General features: G+C 43.0%; 1 protein-coding gene across 6 annotated transcripts in view; it reads right to left on the bottom strand.

Moving 5' to 3' along the window:
• Positions 1-12,985, bottom strand: part of FRMD4A (FERM domain containing 4A) — a 450,104-nt gene that overhangs the window by 99,972 nt on the left and 337,147 nt on the right. For all 6 annotated transcript variants that reach the window (XM_057731241.1, XM_057731240.1, XM_057731239.1 and 3 more), the window contains exons 6-7: positions 5,480-5,536; positions 4,541-4,563 (exon numbers count right to left, since the gene is read on the bottom strand). In XM_057731241.1, coding sequence (XP_057587224.1) covers positions 4,541-4,563; positions 5,480-5,536 — 80 coding nt within the window. The remainder of the gene's footprint in view (positions 1-4,540; positions 4,564-5,479; positions 5,537-12,985) is intronic.

The following is a 12,985-nucleotide window of genomic DNA, read 5'->3' on the forward strand; positions in this document are numbered from 1 at the left end:
TTTGTGTGGTTCAGCATAAAATATTTTTAATCAATTCACCAATCTGGTAAAATGCTTAAAGTGATTTTTTTTCCTTCTTTTCTCTTTTTTTGGTGGTCCACTTTCAGAAGGGCTGACAGAAGGTAAAAAGTGAGGCTATTCTCAAAATTAGAGTATGAAGATTAGCCACTAGAGTTTTCAGTTAAGGTCCCCTTAGGGAAAAAAACACAAAAAAACCAAGTTCTTTAAGTAATACCTTGCTTAGTAATACTGTATTAATAGTCTTCTATTAAACTAGAATGTAACTATACAATTTGAATGTCCCATTCAGTTGATTAAATGAGGTGTTCCCTGCATTGAGCTTTTTAAAGATGAGAATATTATTTTTCTATAGTAACCCAATGTTTAAAAAGATTTTTTTTTAAAATAAGAAAAATCACGGCTTCCTAGGTGGTGCAGTGGTTGAGAATCCGCCTGCCAATGCAGGGGACACGGGTTTGATTCCTCCTAAAGGAAGATCCCACATGCCGCAGAGCAACTAAGCCCATGTGCTGCAACTACTGAAGCCCGTGTGCCTAGAGCCCGTGCTCCGCAACAAGAGAAGCCATGGCAGTGAGGAGCCCATGCACCACAAGGAAGAGTAGCCCCCGCTCGCTGCAACTAGAGAAGAGCCCACACACAGCAACGAAGACCCACACAGCCAGTAAACAAACAAACAAACAAACAAATAAATAAATTTATAAAAAACAAACAAAAAAAAGAAAAATCAGTGCTCAGCACTTAAACCACTGCAGAGTTTGTGATAAATAAAGCATGTATAAATCCTAGAAAACATATGTTAGCTGACTAAATGCTCAGGAGTGATTATCAAAGGAGAACTTTTTGTTTTTAAAACTGTGTTGACCCTTTTCAACCTAATATTTGACTATATGGCTGCCATGATGAACAGTTCTTAGGCTATTCAATTGTTTTTAAGCAGAAATGCCAACTCCACTGATTTCCTCATTCTTGATGGACTTTCTTTCCTTTTTTTTTTTTTTTTTAACATACATATGTACCAGGAAATGAAATACGATCACTACATGCTGTGCTAAGGAAAATAATACAAAGGAGAAAATATTATTTTTAGATAAGACGATTTCCTCACCCTTTCACAATATCTTACAAATTTGTTAATCCTATGAACGTGGGTGACATATATTTCTTCCTATCGTGGACAATCCTTCCTATCTATCTACACCTCACTCACTTTCTTTCAGCAACACTGAACCCAAGATTTCATTGTCAAGTTCAGTAAGATGAGGAAGTGAACATTTTCATTAACTGGAAAGAAAAGGGGGTTATGTAAGAATAAGCCTTCAGGGGTCTGCTGAGCAAAAGAGTCCAAAAGAAGAAACAGAACAGCTTGTGAGTTTCATGAGAAAGAGCCGCTTGGGCTCTGGGTTGACCTTACATAATCCTCGTTTTAGTAAAGTAACATCAGCACTTTCGACTTCTCCCTTTTGTAAAAAAGAACACGTTTCCTCTTGTACATCAAGGAACTCTTGCTCCCATAATATGTAGATTTTTTTTTTCCTGGCTGTGACACACGGCTTGTGGGATCTTAGTGCCCCAAGCAGGGATTGAACCCGGACCACGGCAGTGAAAGCGTCGAGTCCTAACCACTGACCGCCAGGGCATTCCCATAATATGAGGATTTTTAATACTCATTCCACATAAATACAGTCTGCATATATTCACTGAAATGTAAACATTTAGGATAATAGCATCCTGGGCAAAGTAGCCTTTTAGGAAGGTAGAGACTCAGGCTTGTCAGGCTATGAAAGAGTTACTTTGCCTTTTGAGTGCAACCATTCATTTCAAAGGGTATTTGATCCTCTAGAGTCTAGGAGATCTCAGAATAAAGCCCTGGACCACGTGCTATATGAAGGGCTTCCCCGGCGCTCTGTGTGTTCTAAGCTGGCATCTTATGTCATGGATGTTGCTCAGGAAAACGTATTCTATTTTCAGGGTATGTATATAAGTCAGAGCCATTCAGTTAAGTCCAATTAAGGTTGTAGAGTCCGGCTTTCATTATTAACAGAGCAAAAACAACTCTCTACGATACCAAATTCGGAGAATGGCACATCTAAAATGCCTGACGTTTGGCCCCCAAGCCACGTGTGGTCCACGTCAACGTTTTGGGGATTTTCCCAGATGCGGATGGGAAGAGGCATCGCCAGGGAATTTCGGATTACTTCTCCGGTTCCCAAACTCCAGGCCACTCACGCATACTAACTGTGGGCTTGTACAGGGAGCGGTGTTTATCAGGGAACCCCACCTTCCGCGACGTGAGCTTTGCGCTGGGAGAGAAACTGACCTTTCGGATAAGGTGTCTGACCTCTCCCCTCCCCTGACAGCTATTTCTCACCCCAGACAGCCGTTACAAACAAACTGCAAGGGGACACTTTGACAAAGGAAGCCAAACCAGGACGCTTTGTTTCTCTGCAGCCAACAAGCTGGCATTCCACAAGCTCATGAGGAGGCCATGAGTTACAGGAGGCCAGGCCCGCCCTTCCTCCCCACTGGCCGTCCCTGTGGCCCGTGTTCCCAGGATCTGCGGGGCCAGATGACACTGCTCCCGGATCACATTTCATCCTGTCAGGGGGCTCTCAAAGATAAATAACATTTACAGCAGAATCCAGAGCTGGTGAAAGAAAGGGGGGAAGAGTATCTTCAGAGTAAGTAGACCAGACAATGGAATCTACTGGATTTGTGGTTATTAAAACATTTTTTCATAGGACTTCAGAGCTCTTTGTAAATAGATACGAACCTGCACTTACCAAGAGCCTCAAATCCAATACCAAACGAAAGGCACAAAAAACTAACAAAGGAAAAACAGGACAAAGTATAGTGTCTAGATCCTGAAAATGTTTCACTCAGTCCACTCGGTCAATGGTTACTGGCCACCTACAGCGTTCAACATCTCCTGCTAAGGCTATAAATAAACCTTCATCCAAAAAAAAAAAGGACTGCCTCTGTTTCATAGTAAGAACTTGGGAAACCTAAATAAAAGGGGCCTGGAGGTCTCCTTCTACAAATAATCAAACTCAGCTGAAGGGACTATATTTTAGGATCAGGGGTCAGCCCACTGGCCAGATCCAGACCCCTGCTTGTTTTTATGCAGCCTGTGAACTGAGTGGTTGGGAAAAAAAAAATCTTAAGAAAACAAATCTTAAAACGTTGGGAAAAAAATCAAAAGAAGAAGAATGTTTTGTGGTACATGAAAATGTATATGACATTCAAATTTCTGAATTTGTAAATAAAGTTTTGTTGGAACACCGACATACTCATTGGCTTATTACCTACTATGACTGGCTGCTTTTGCACTTAGAAAGGGAGAGGTGAGTAATTGCAACAGGGACTGCAAAACCCAAGGATTTACTGTCTGGTCCTTTACAGAAAATGTTTGCTGACCCTGGTGTTAGATCATCAAAGAATTTTTTGCTTTTGCTGAGATACCTGAGTGAGAACATATACCTCTGCCTTTGTTAGAAAGCCTTAGAAGAAATGCACGGGGACCAGAAAGAAGGTAGCTAAGGCCTGAAAAACCAGTCAGCATGAACTTGACAAAGCTGGACAAACAGGCAGATACCAAGTCAAGTAGTTTAGGCTTTGTTTACAGATCAGATTCCCCAGAGCATGAGAAAACAGCCAAGTTCCTTCACAGAGCAGAGGTATGATGTGTGTTTCTTTTTCATACCAATTTTGCTAATTTCCTAATGATGGGCCAGAATCCTAAGCCCGGATGCTGTTTTCTTGTATATGTGGTTTAGTCTTTATGTCTCTAGACCTTGATTCTAAAGAATAGGCTATTCTGGACTTCCCACAGGGGACGTCAATAAGACAGAATCCCAGGAATGATGTCTGTCTTTGAGCAGACAGTCTTGGTGGTGGAGTCTCCAGTAATGATCAGGGGAGACTAGTAATTCGGCCCCACTGGTCAAGGGGCTGCACTTAATGAAATGAATGATGAGATTGAAGTTTGCGGGTCTACAGGGTTATTGATGCAGAGCACAGTTTTCCTTGTGGTTAAGTCTGTTTATGTTCTCTCCCTAACATAATATCTGGAGAAGGAAAGAGAGTAGAAGTGGGATATTTATGTTGTAACACTTTCACAAAAGATAGCATTTTGTCCCTTCAGGGTTGGAACTAAAACAGAGGAAAAGAAAGATGTCTGCATCCACGGGGTTATCTCTAGTCAAGTTCATACCATAGTGTTGATTCAAGGCTCCAGGAAGACACCTGGGCAGCCTGACACACCTCCATACAATGGCCACGTGTAACAGTGGGTTCTTATCTCTCAGCCTTTTAGCAACCTTCCTTTGGTACAGAATATCCTCCTACTACTATGTTTTCTCTGCCTGATGTATCTATTTCCATTGACAAGTTGGGAAATGGATTTCATCATTAATATATAATATTAATAAACTGCCCTCCTATAAAGAATAGACAGAACAATTTCTTTTAATAGAGATGCAATGGAATACATTTTTAAGCCAAAAAACTTTTGTAGACTCACCTGGAAAAGTCTCCCTTTGCCTCCTATAGAAGAAGAAAATTCAACATCAGTGACACATTCTGATCCCATGTTATAGAGTTTAAAATACATTGCAGAATCATGACCTCCTCTACTGAATCAGTCCAACAGGCTGCTGTTTTGTTCTGTCAGCTACAGTAACATAATTAAGCACGGACACGTGTATTTACCACTTGAATATGAGAAGATTAAACTTTAGAAAGTTATATACAAAGAAAGTGATGCACAATGACAAAAGGAAAGTTTCCACTTCCAAGCCCTGATCTAACTTTTTCCAGTGCAAAGATTCTGAACCTGGACATGTGTCTGGGTAGCACGGTCTATGGGTCTATATCTTGTGTTATTTGTTGTTTTGTCTTGTATTGTGGGCTTTTGGAGGCAAGGACCGTGGAATCTGTTATGAATCTAGCATAATGCCTGGAACATAGTAGTTGCTAAATAAATCTTTGCTGAAGGGATAAATCAATGACATCATTTCAGTTCATCTTGCCAGTGTTTCTAACCTTGCCCTTGTTGCTAATATTCAGTAATGCCTCTTTTTCGCAGAAGCTACAGGTGTTTTCCTTGTCTTTCATGACAATGATTCTCCTGGCAATTAATTCCTGCTTTTTACTTGGCTTCTTCCAGTGACCTGAAGAAAAGGGGGTCACTGGAGGATCTCAGTTCCTCCCATTCTCAGGTTATATACACACTTTTCCTTTGCGAAGAAATACTGTCTTAAAATTTTGGAGAAGAACAGAGAATAGACTATTTACTGCCATGGTGTAAATAGTTTCCCCAATAGCTCTTTACTTCTTGTGGCTAAAAATAATTAAGCAGTCAAAGAGCTAGTGGATATAGCAAATGCCACACATGATAAGTCTTATTCCTCCTTCTTCTGTGTATGGCCCTGGCAAACAAAGTCGAGGGCAGACAACTCACCTGTAAAATATACGAGGCTAATTCAAACACCACTTCACTGTCAACATCAATCAGCTCCTGAAAGGAAAACCAAGGAAGATAAGTTTGGTCCTTCAATGACGATTTCTTTATGATCTGCCCCCCAAAGAGGATGAGTATTTCTTTTCTGAGATGTTCCCCAGAATCTCAAACACTCATAGAGTATCGTCTCTGAATTACTTGGACCCAAATGCTCCCTGATATCCTTTTCACAGCTCTTAGAATGAATCCAGTGGTCCTGGGTCTACACAGTCACCTGCAAGGCTTCATGTTTGTCTTCATAAGAAATTAACGGATGGACCAGTCCCCAGCTTTTTACAAATCTGTCAATCTGATTAATCAATGGAGTAATGTTACTTGATAACCAAATGCATTTTTCTTTCTAAACTCTACTTCAGAACCAGGAATAAGGCTTTATTGAAGGAAAGGTTACAATTAAATACAATGAAACATATAATTCCCCAGTTGCACTAGCTACATTTCTTTTCTGTCCTCAATACTTCAAGGTAACTGTTGGCTACCATGATGTCAGAGCAGACACAGGGCACTTCACTCATTGTAGGAAGTTCTACTGGTCTGCACTGTTAGAGAATCCAAGTTTAAAAATACTCTGTCCTCTAGTACTTCCCCCAATATTTATTCGTGATCTATGGACTTGGTCTTAAGAGGACACAAGCCTCTCTTAGGTTTTTGAAAAAAATCCTAGACACATTTCAAAATGTGTATAGTCCATGTCTCTTTTTATCTAACAGCTTGATTGAAGTATAATAGACACAGAAAGAAACGGCACATTTAATATATACATATACAATGTATTAGTTTGGACATATGTAAACACCTGTGATACCATCACCAGTTCAAGGTAATAAACGTCCATCACCTCCAAAAGTTTCCTGTGTCCCTCTGTGGTTTTTCTCAGGGGGGAGGTAAGAACACATAATGTGAGATCTACACTCCTAACAAAACTTTACTAACAGTGTATTTTATATACCGTTCAGATCTTAGAGACAAAGGAAAACCTGGAGTCCACCAGCACGCAAGAATAATAACCAAATTAACTGATGTTGTACCTCTGTTACCGAGTACAAGTAGAAATGCCTACGTTCTTTTCTCTCCCTAATATCACTAGATCCTACAGTGAGTGGCTGGAGGCACAGAAAATTAGAGCAAGGACCAACTTAGACTCCAGCTAGCCCAGCCACCCGCTTTCACTGAGAACAGAGATCAAAATCCACCAGGGGAGTCCCCCAAAGTCACAAGGCTTTAGTGGTTGTGATGGGACTGGAAAGCACCCCCAACTTCTTGTCCAGCATCCGACCTTCCGGAGGGTGTGCTTTCCCACATGACAATCAGGTCTCCATCTAGGCCGACCTGGTCTCAGAACCACACCTAGCATCAAAGTTAGCTAAAACAAGAGTGTTTTTTTGTTTTTATTTTTTATTTTTTTAAATATAAACCAAACTCTGATTCACAGATTTTCTAATTATTTTTGTGTGGTCCAGAAGTGACCCCTGTAATTCAAAGCAATGCATTGAAGCAAGCCTGAATCTTTCAAGGGAAGGATGTTCTGCAGGCTCTTTCGGGTTTAGGAACTTCAGAGATGGAAAATAACATTTGCTACCAAACTACCTTGGAGCGTGGGCTAAGAGAACTAATGAGAGACATGGAAGGATTGGGGACAATAATTCTTTATGCTTAACCAGCAGAAGGAGCGTTACGGCCGCTGTAACTGATACAGACTGTCAGTGCTGGGGTGTGGAGGAATGCCTGGAATTGCAGTCCTGGGATTCCCAGGTCCCATCAGAATGTAAATCATTTAACAGTGGACAAATGATTTAACGGAAACACCGTCCAGGGTTTCCACAATGGATCACTTCTACTCGCACTATGTGCCTTTCCATTCCCACCAATCGACTTCCTGAAGGCGCTGGTGTGTACTTGTCAGGATATCGGTATGCGTGCTCTGTCAAACATTTACACCGAGGTTGCAGGCAATGGGCAACGGCGGCTAATGGTTAACATCCCAGGAGAGGCCAACTCAAAACTCACCATTGGGAACAACCCTGTTAAGTGTGAACATCGTTTTTAGTTCATTACTTGACTCATCTGCTAAAGGGAAACATCTACACCTTTGGGGAAGGGAGTAGGGATGGGGAAGGCGGAGGGTGGTCATTTTCTTTTTGATTTGATTTGTATGTATGTATGTATGTATTGGCTGTGTTGGGTCTTCGCTGCTGCGCATGGGCTTTCTGTAGTTGCGGAGAGCGGGGGCTACTCTTCATTGTGGTGCACGGGCTTCTCATTGTGGTAGCTTCTCTTGTGGAGCACAGGCTCTAGGTGCGCAGACTTCAATTGTTGTGGCACATGGGCTCAATAGTTGTGGCTCGCGGGCTCTAGAGTGCAGGCTCAGTAGTTGTGGCACACAGGCTTAGTTGCTCCGTGGCATGTGGGATCTTCCCGGACCAGGGCTCGAACCCGCATCCCTGGAATTGGCAGGTGGATTCTTAACCACTGCGCCACCAGGGGAGCCCTATTTGATTTGATTTGATACAGTCCATTCTGCAAGTACAGGAGACACTGTGGATGCTAATCGCATGGCAACATTAATGTACCATTATTCAGAATCGAGCTACCAAAGATGCCCATATAAACATCAATCCTGATTTATACACGTTCTTTCTCACCGACTGTATGTGTCCCCAGGGTCAGTGGGAACTAGCGCCTCTAACTGGAGTGAGTTTCCACCTTCTCTGACCTTGACCACCTCCCAGTAAAGATATTAAAAACACTGAGAGTTAGAACGTGATCAGTAAGAAGGAAAAGGATTGAAGAATGAGGTGGCCCAGACATTCCCACTCTTGCAAAATCTGATGGGAAAGGGAGCTGCAGTATTCCTTCTCACCATTTCCATTTAATATTTATTAAGTTCAAGAATCACTGCAGCAACTGTCCTCAGAGGAATCAGTGCAGAGATCTAAATGGTGTTTATAAGACCCAATCCAGGAACGGGGGATGCGGGTAAGAGACGCTCCTAATTGCGCAGAAAAATACTTTCGTACCTTGCAGTCTCTGCTCGATTCCCTGATGTCTCCTGTTTATGGTACCTTCCCCCTTTTATACCTGGTCCTCCCAGGTGATTTTATCTTTAAAATTCCCCTGCAATGGAACAGAGCTCTAGACTTCCTGCCCACACCACACACCTCCCGTTGTACCTCAAATTCTGAGAGCTGAGTCCCCGTGGGGAGGAGTGGACAGATGTTTCCAGGGGTCCGCCTGCCACATAACATTCCGAAGATCACTCCACCTTTTTCTCATCTGGCTTCTCTCAAACCCAGATGTGGCTTCTTTCAAGTGTTTCTGCTCAAACAGAGCAAATAAACTGAACAAGACCACAAAGAGTGTGTGCAAAAATCCCACACTTTCCTGGGACACTGGGTTTTCCCTTGACCGAGGACGAAATGGAGAAGGATGGGGAGCAGAAGGTCCTTCAAGGAAGATGTACGGGTGTTTGCCCTCTGGCATCACCCACGGGCTGGACGTGTGACACTCCTCTGTGCACCCAATGCTCTGACAGCCATTTGAGGAGGGGGTGTCTGCTGAGCGAGAGTCTTCCCGGGGAATCTAGGGTGGTCCGGTGGGCATGGAGTCATTTTCTCTTGAGCCTCACTGGTAAGAGGGGGTGCTGATGGAAAGGAAGTGATGTCATGGGGTTCATGTGTCCTTTGGACCTCTGTTTTACTTCCTACTGAATAACGTGTGCCACTTTCTCTGATCTTTTGATATGTGGTATGGAAAGCCAAAACGCCATCTCTGCAGGTGTGTGTGTTCAGACAGGGCTGGGGAGGATGGCCCCACTTCCTCCCAGTCCACATCGTCCTATCCCAGGTGATTAAGTCGCTGAAGGAAGAGGGCTGAGGTCATATATCAGCAGCATCAAGGTTAACAATATTCTCAGAACGATTTCCACTTTGAGGGTCTCTGAGGGTTCCAAAGAAAGATTCCCACAAGAACCCCAAGTGGCAGGTGTTGTGGATGTTCTCCAAAAGTCCTGAGAGTTGGAGGAGCTCGTAGCGACCTCCTTGCTGATGGTCTTCAGACTCAACTGAGAATCTTAATGAAAACCCTTCCTCCATGGTCAGGGATGAGAGAAACTCCAGATTTTACAGAAGATTCGTAAGAGACTTTTATCAGAAAAGATGACGAGTAACTCCATGGCAGGGTGAGAAGATTTCAATGAGGACGATCTTTGCAAAGTCCAGGCAGAACAACCTGCAGGGCTGCCTGATGGTTTTCCTAGGAGATCCTCACTCGCCGTAACCATCTTGCTTCTCACCCACAAAACGCCTGAAGATGACGGTTTCTTGCCATCCTCTTTCGGACCATTTCTACTCCAGGGCCTTGGATGAATACATCACTGGACCTCTTTGAGTTTCACTTGCCTCATTAGGAGAACCATTTCTTTTCCAATTATTGTACTGAATCTGGCGAGGCAGAGATGTAGGGGTGATCTGGAAGCTCTGACTCACTGCAAGTAGCAGGTCTGTATTGTTTATTTCCAGATGCTGGTATTTACGGGTTATCTGAACCCCACAATTTCGTCTGTTCTTCAGCATTTTTTAGCATCTGTTGAATCTTTGGTTTTTTTTTTTTTTTACATTTTATTTATTTCAAAAATTTTTTATTGGAGTGTAGTTGATTTATGATGTTGTGTTAGCTTCTGCTGTACGGAACAGTTACACACATACATATCTCCACTCTTTTTTAGATTCTATCCCCACATAGGTCATTACAGAGTATTGAGTGAAGTTCCCTGTGCTCTACAGCAGGTCCTTATTAGTTGTCTATTTTATATGCAGTAGTGTGTATATGTCAATCCCAGTCTCCCCATGTATCCCTCTCCCCTTCTTTCTCCCCTGGTAACCATAAGTTTATTTTCTGTGTCTGTGACTCTATTTCAGGTTTGTAAATAAGTTCATCGGTATCATTTTTTTTTAGATTCCACATATAAGTGATATATGGTATTTGTCTTTCTCTGTCTGCCTTACTTCACTTGATATGATAATCCCTAGGTCCATCCATGCTGCTGCAAATGGCATTATTTCATTCATTTTTATGGCTGAGTAGTATTCCACTGTATTTATGCACCACACTTTCTTTATCCACTCATCTGCCGATGGACATTTAGGTTGCGTCCATGACTTGGCAGTTGTAAACAGTGCTGCAATGAATATAGGGGTGCGTGTATCTTTCTGAATTAGAGTTTTCTCTGGATATATGACCAGGAATGGGATTGCTGGATCATACCGTAGTTCTATTTTTAGTTTTTTAAGGAACCTCCATACTGTTCTCCATAATGGTTGTTGGAATCTTTAGCAAGACTTATTTTTTAAAAAGGTAGGCAGCATTGTGTGTGTGTGTGTATGTGTGTGTGTGTGTGTGTGTGGGTCACCATGCACATCATCCCAGTGCGTCCTGACGCCCACATTCAGCTTCGCTGCGCCCATGTGCTTGTCCCGTCTCATTGCACAACCCTTAGTGGCTACAGGAGGGGCCCCCGGGCAATCAGGCGCTGGGGGGCAGGACCTTGCACAATTCCTTTCTGAGCCCTTTGCCAGTTTTTCATCAGTCAAGTCCCATCATGCTTATCTGGGGCACATGTTTGTCTGGGGCATCCTCTCACTCGGTGGCCTGGGGATTTCTCCCACTGTCCACTGCATCCAGCCCATTTCACGATCCTGAGGAATCTCTCCTGTAGAGGTCACGGGCACAGCCCAGGTGATGGCTCTGCATGAGTTTATTTCTAGAGAGCTGAAGATGGAAGTCCCTCCCTGTCCTCCGTCCTGTCCTCTCGCTGTCACGTGAGCACACACACTAAGCCAGCAATCATCCTTCTAAGAGATGAGAACTAGGATTCTGTGAGTCTGAGATGAATGTTTATGTTGGTTCCTTTGTCCTGTGGGACTTGATTCTGGGCTTTTGTTTCTGTTATCTTCAGACGAGATATCAACCGCTCATTAGCAAGCCTCTTGGAAGATCTTGGATAAAGATTGTTTATTTCAATTTCAGTATTTAGACCGCAGTAGCAAACGTGGCCCAGGGATGACTGTTTGAACTTCAACTGGATGTGACATTCTCAGTTCAATGGGGACATCTCGGCACAGAAGCCTGGACAAGACCCCGCAGCACACAGAAAGGAGGAATTTTAAGTTTTTTTTCCTGACGTGATCTGTTCTCAGTGGGTACACGTAGGCTCCAAACTTGGTAATTTTCTAGAAAATACGTGAATCCTTTCTCCCTGGGATTGGAAACGAATCTATTAAAATCAATTTACTGAGCATTGACTATGTGCCTTGTTTAGTGAGAAGTCAATGGAAAGTGATCATCAAAATTCACTCAGAAAAATGCTGGTGCCAACTTTTCCTGCAACCCAAGGAGATAAACTTCTGTGCATCTTCAGATGGTGACCATGGGTCCTGTTTCTTTGGTTATCATTTTGGACAAGATAAATTTTGAGATCAAGTATTTACATGTGATGGATGTGTATTTAAAGAGTAGAAGATCTACCCCTTCAGTTCAAACATGAGATTCATAACAGGGCAGCTAGTTATTTTGACTAGTTTCCCTCATTTCACCCAACTCAAATCATCTAAGTATCAAATTGCTCCTCTGAGGAACTGAATAGCAGTGGAAGGTCCTTCAGCATGGGGGCCTATTTTCTGGTCTCTTGGAAGGCACGCCTCTGAACATGACTGGAAGCTGGAAATCAGAGTTCTTTATTTCCCTTATTACTTTAAGATCCATCATCTAAGGGAATCTTTCTTTTTAAAAATGAAAAAAACACTGACATTTTTATGACCTAGCACTTGGTGTTTGCAAAGCTTTTGAAAATTATGGTGGGGACTAATTTTTAACAGTAATCTCACGTCGTCAGTGGAGAACTCTGAGCAGGCAGGATTCCATCCTGAAGGTGGGGAAAGTGCTGAGATTAGAGTCCACGTAGCAAGTCCACTGTCCCCTGCCACGCGGCTGACCAATGGGCCTCTCCAGGTGACAGAGGAAGCTACATCCCAAGAGACAGACGACCAGCTGGAAAGCTTGGCAGGAGACCTCTGCTTTCCTATGTTGCTTCCCAGGAAACACACATCATCCCAGGCTCACTTCCCATGGGAGTTTTCCTTGGAACTAGAAACACATTTCTAAATGAGTTTCATCCATCTCTTGGTCATAAATTTCCTTTCCATCACCACCCCCACCCCCTTGTCCCCTGAGTTGAAACACAACAGAAGTGCTGTTGGAGTGAGTGGCCACGTGTGGTGTCCATGACCCCGTTCTATACTTCCTCCTGCTCCACTTAAAGGAGACAATTCGAGTCCAGCTCATTCCTGACCAGATTCTAACCTTCTGCATCTTGGACAGATTATGACTGTAATTTCCTGCTCTTTGGTAGAAAATAGGGAGATTGTAAAGCAAAGAGAAGTGAGAGGGAAA

This window comes from Hippopotamus amphibius, chromosome 4 (genome assembly GCF_030028045.1).
Source record: "Hippopotamus amphibius kiboko isolate mHipAmp2 chromosome 4, mHipAmp2.hap2, whole genome shotgun sequence".
Taxonomy (NCBI): Eukaryota; Metazoa; Chordata; class Mammalia; order Artiodactyla; family Hippopotamidae; genus Hippopotamus; species Hippopotamus amphibius.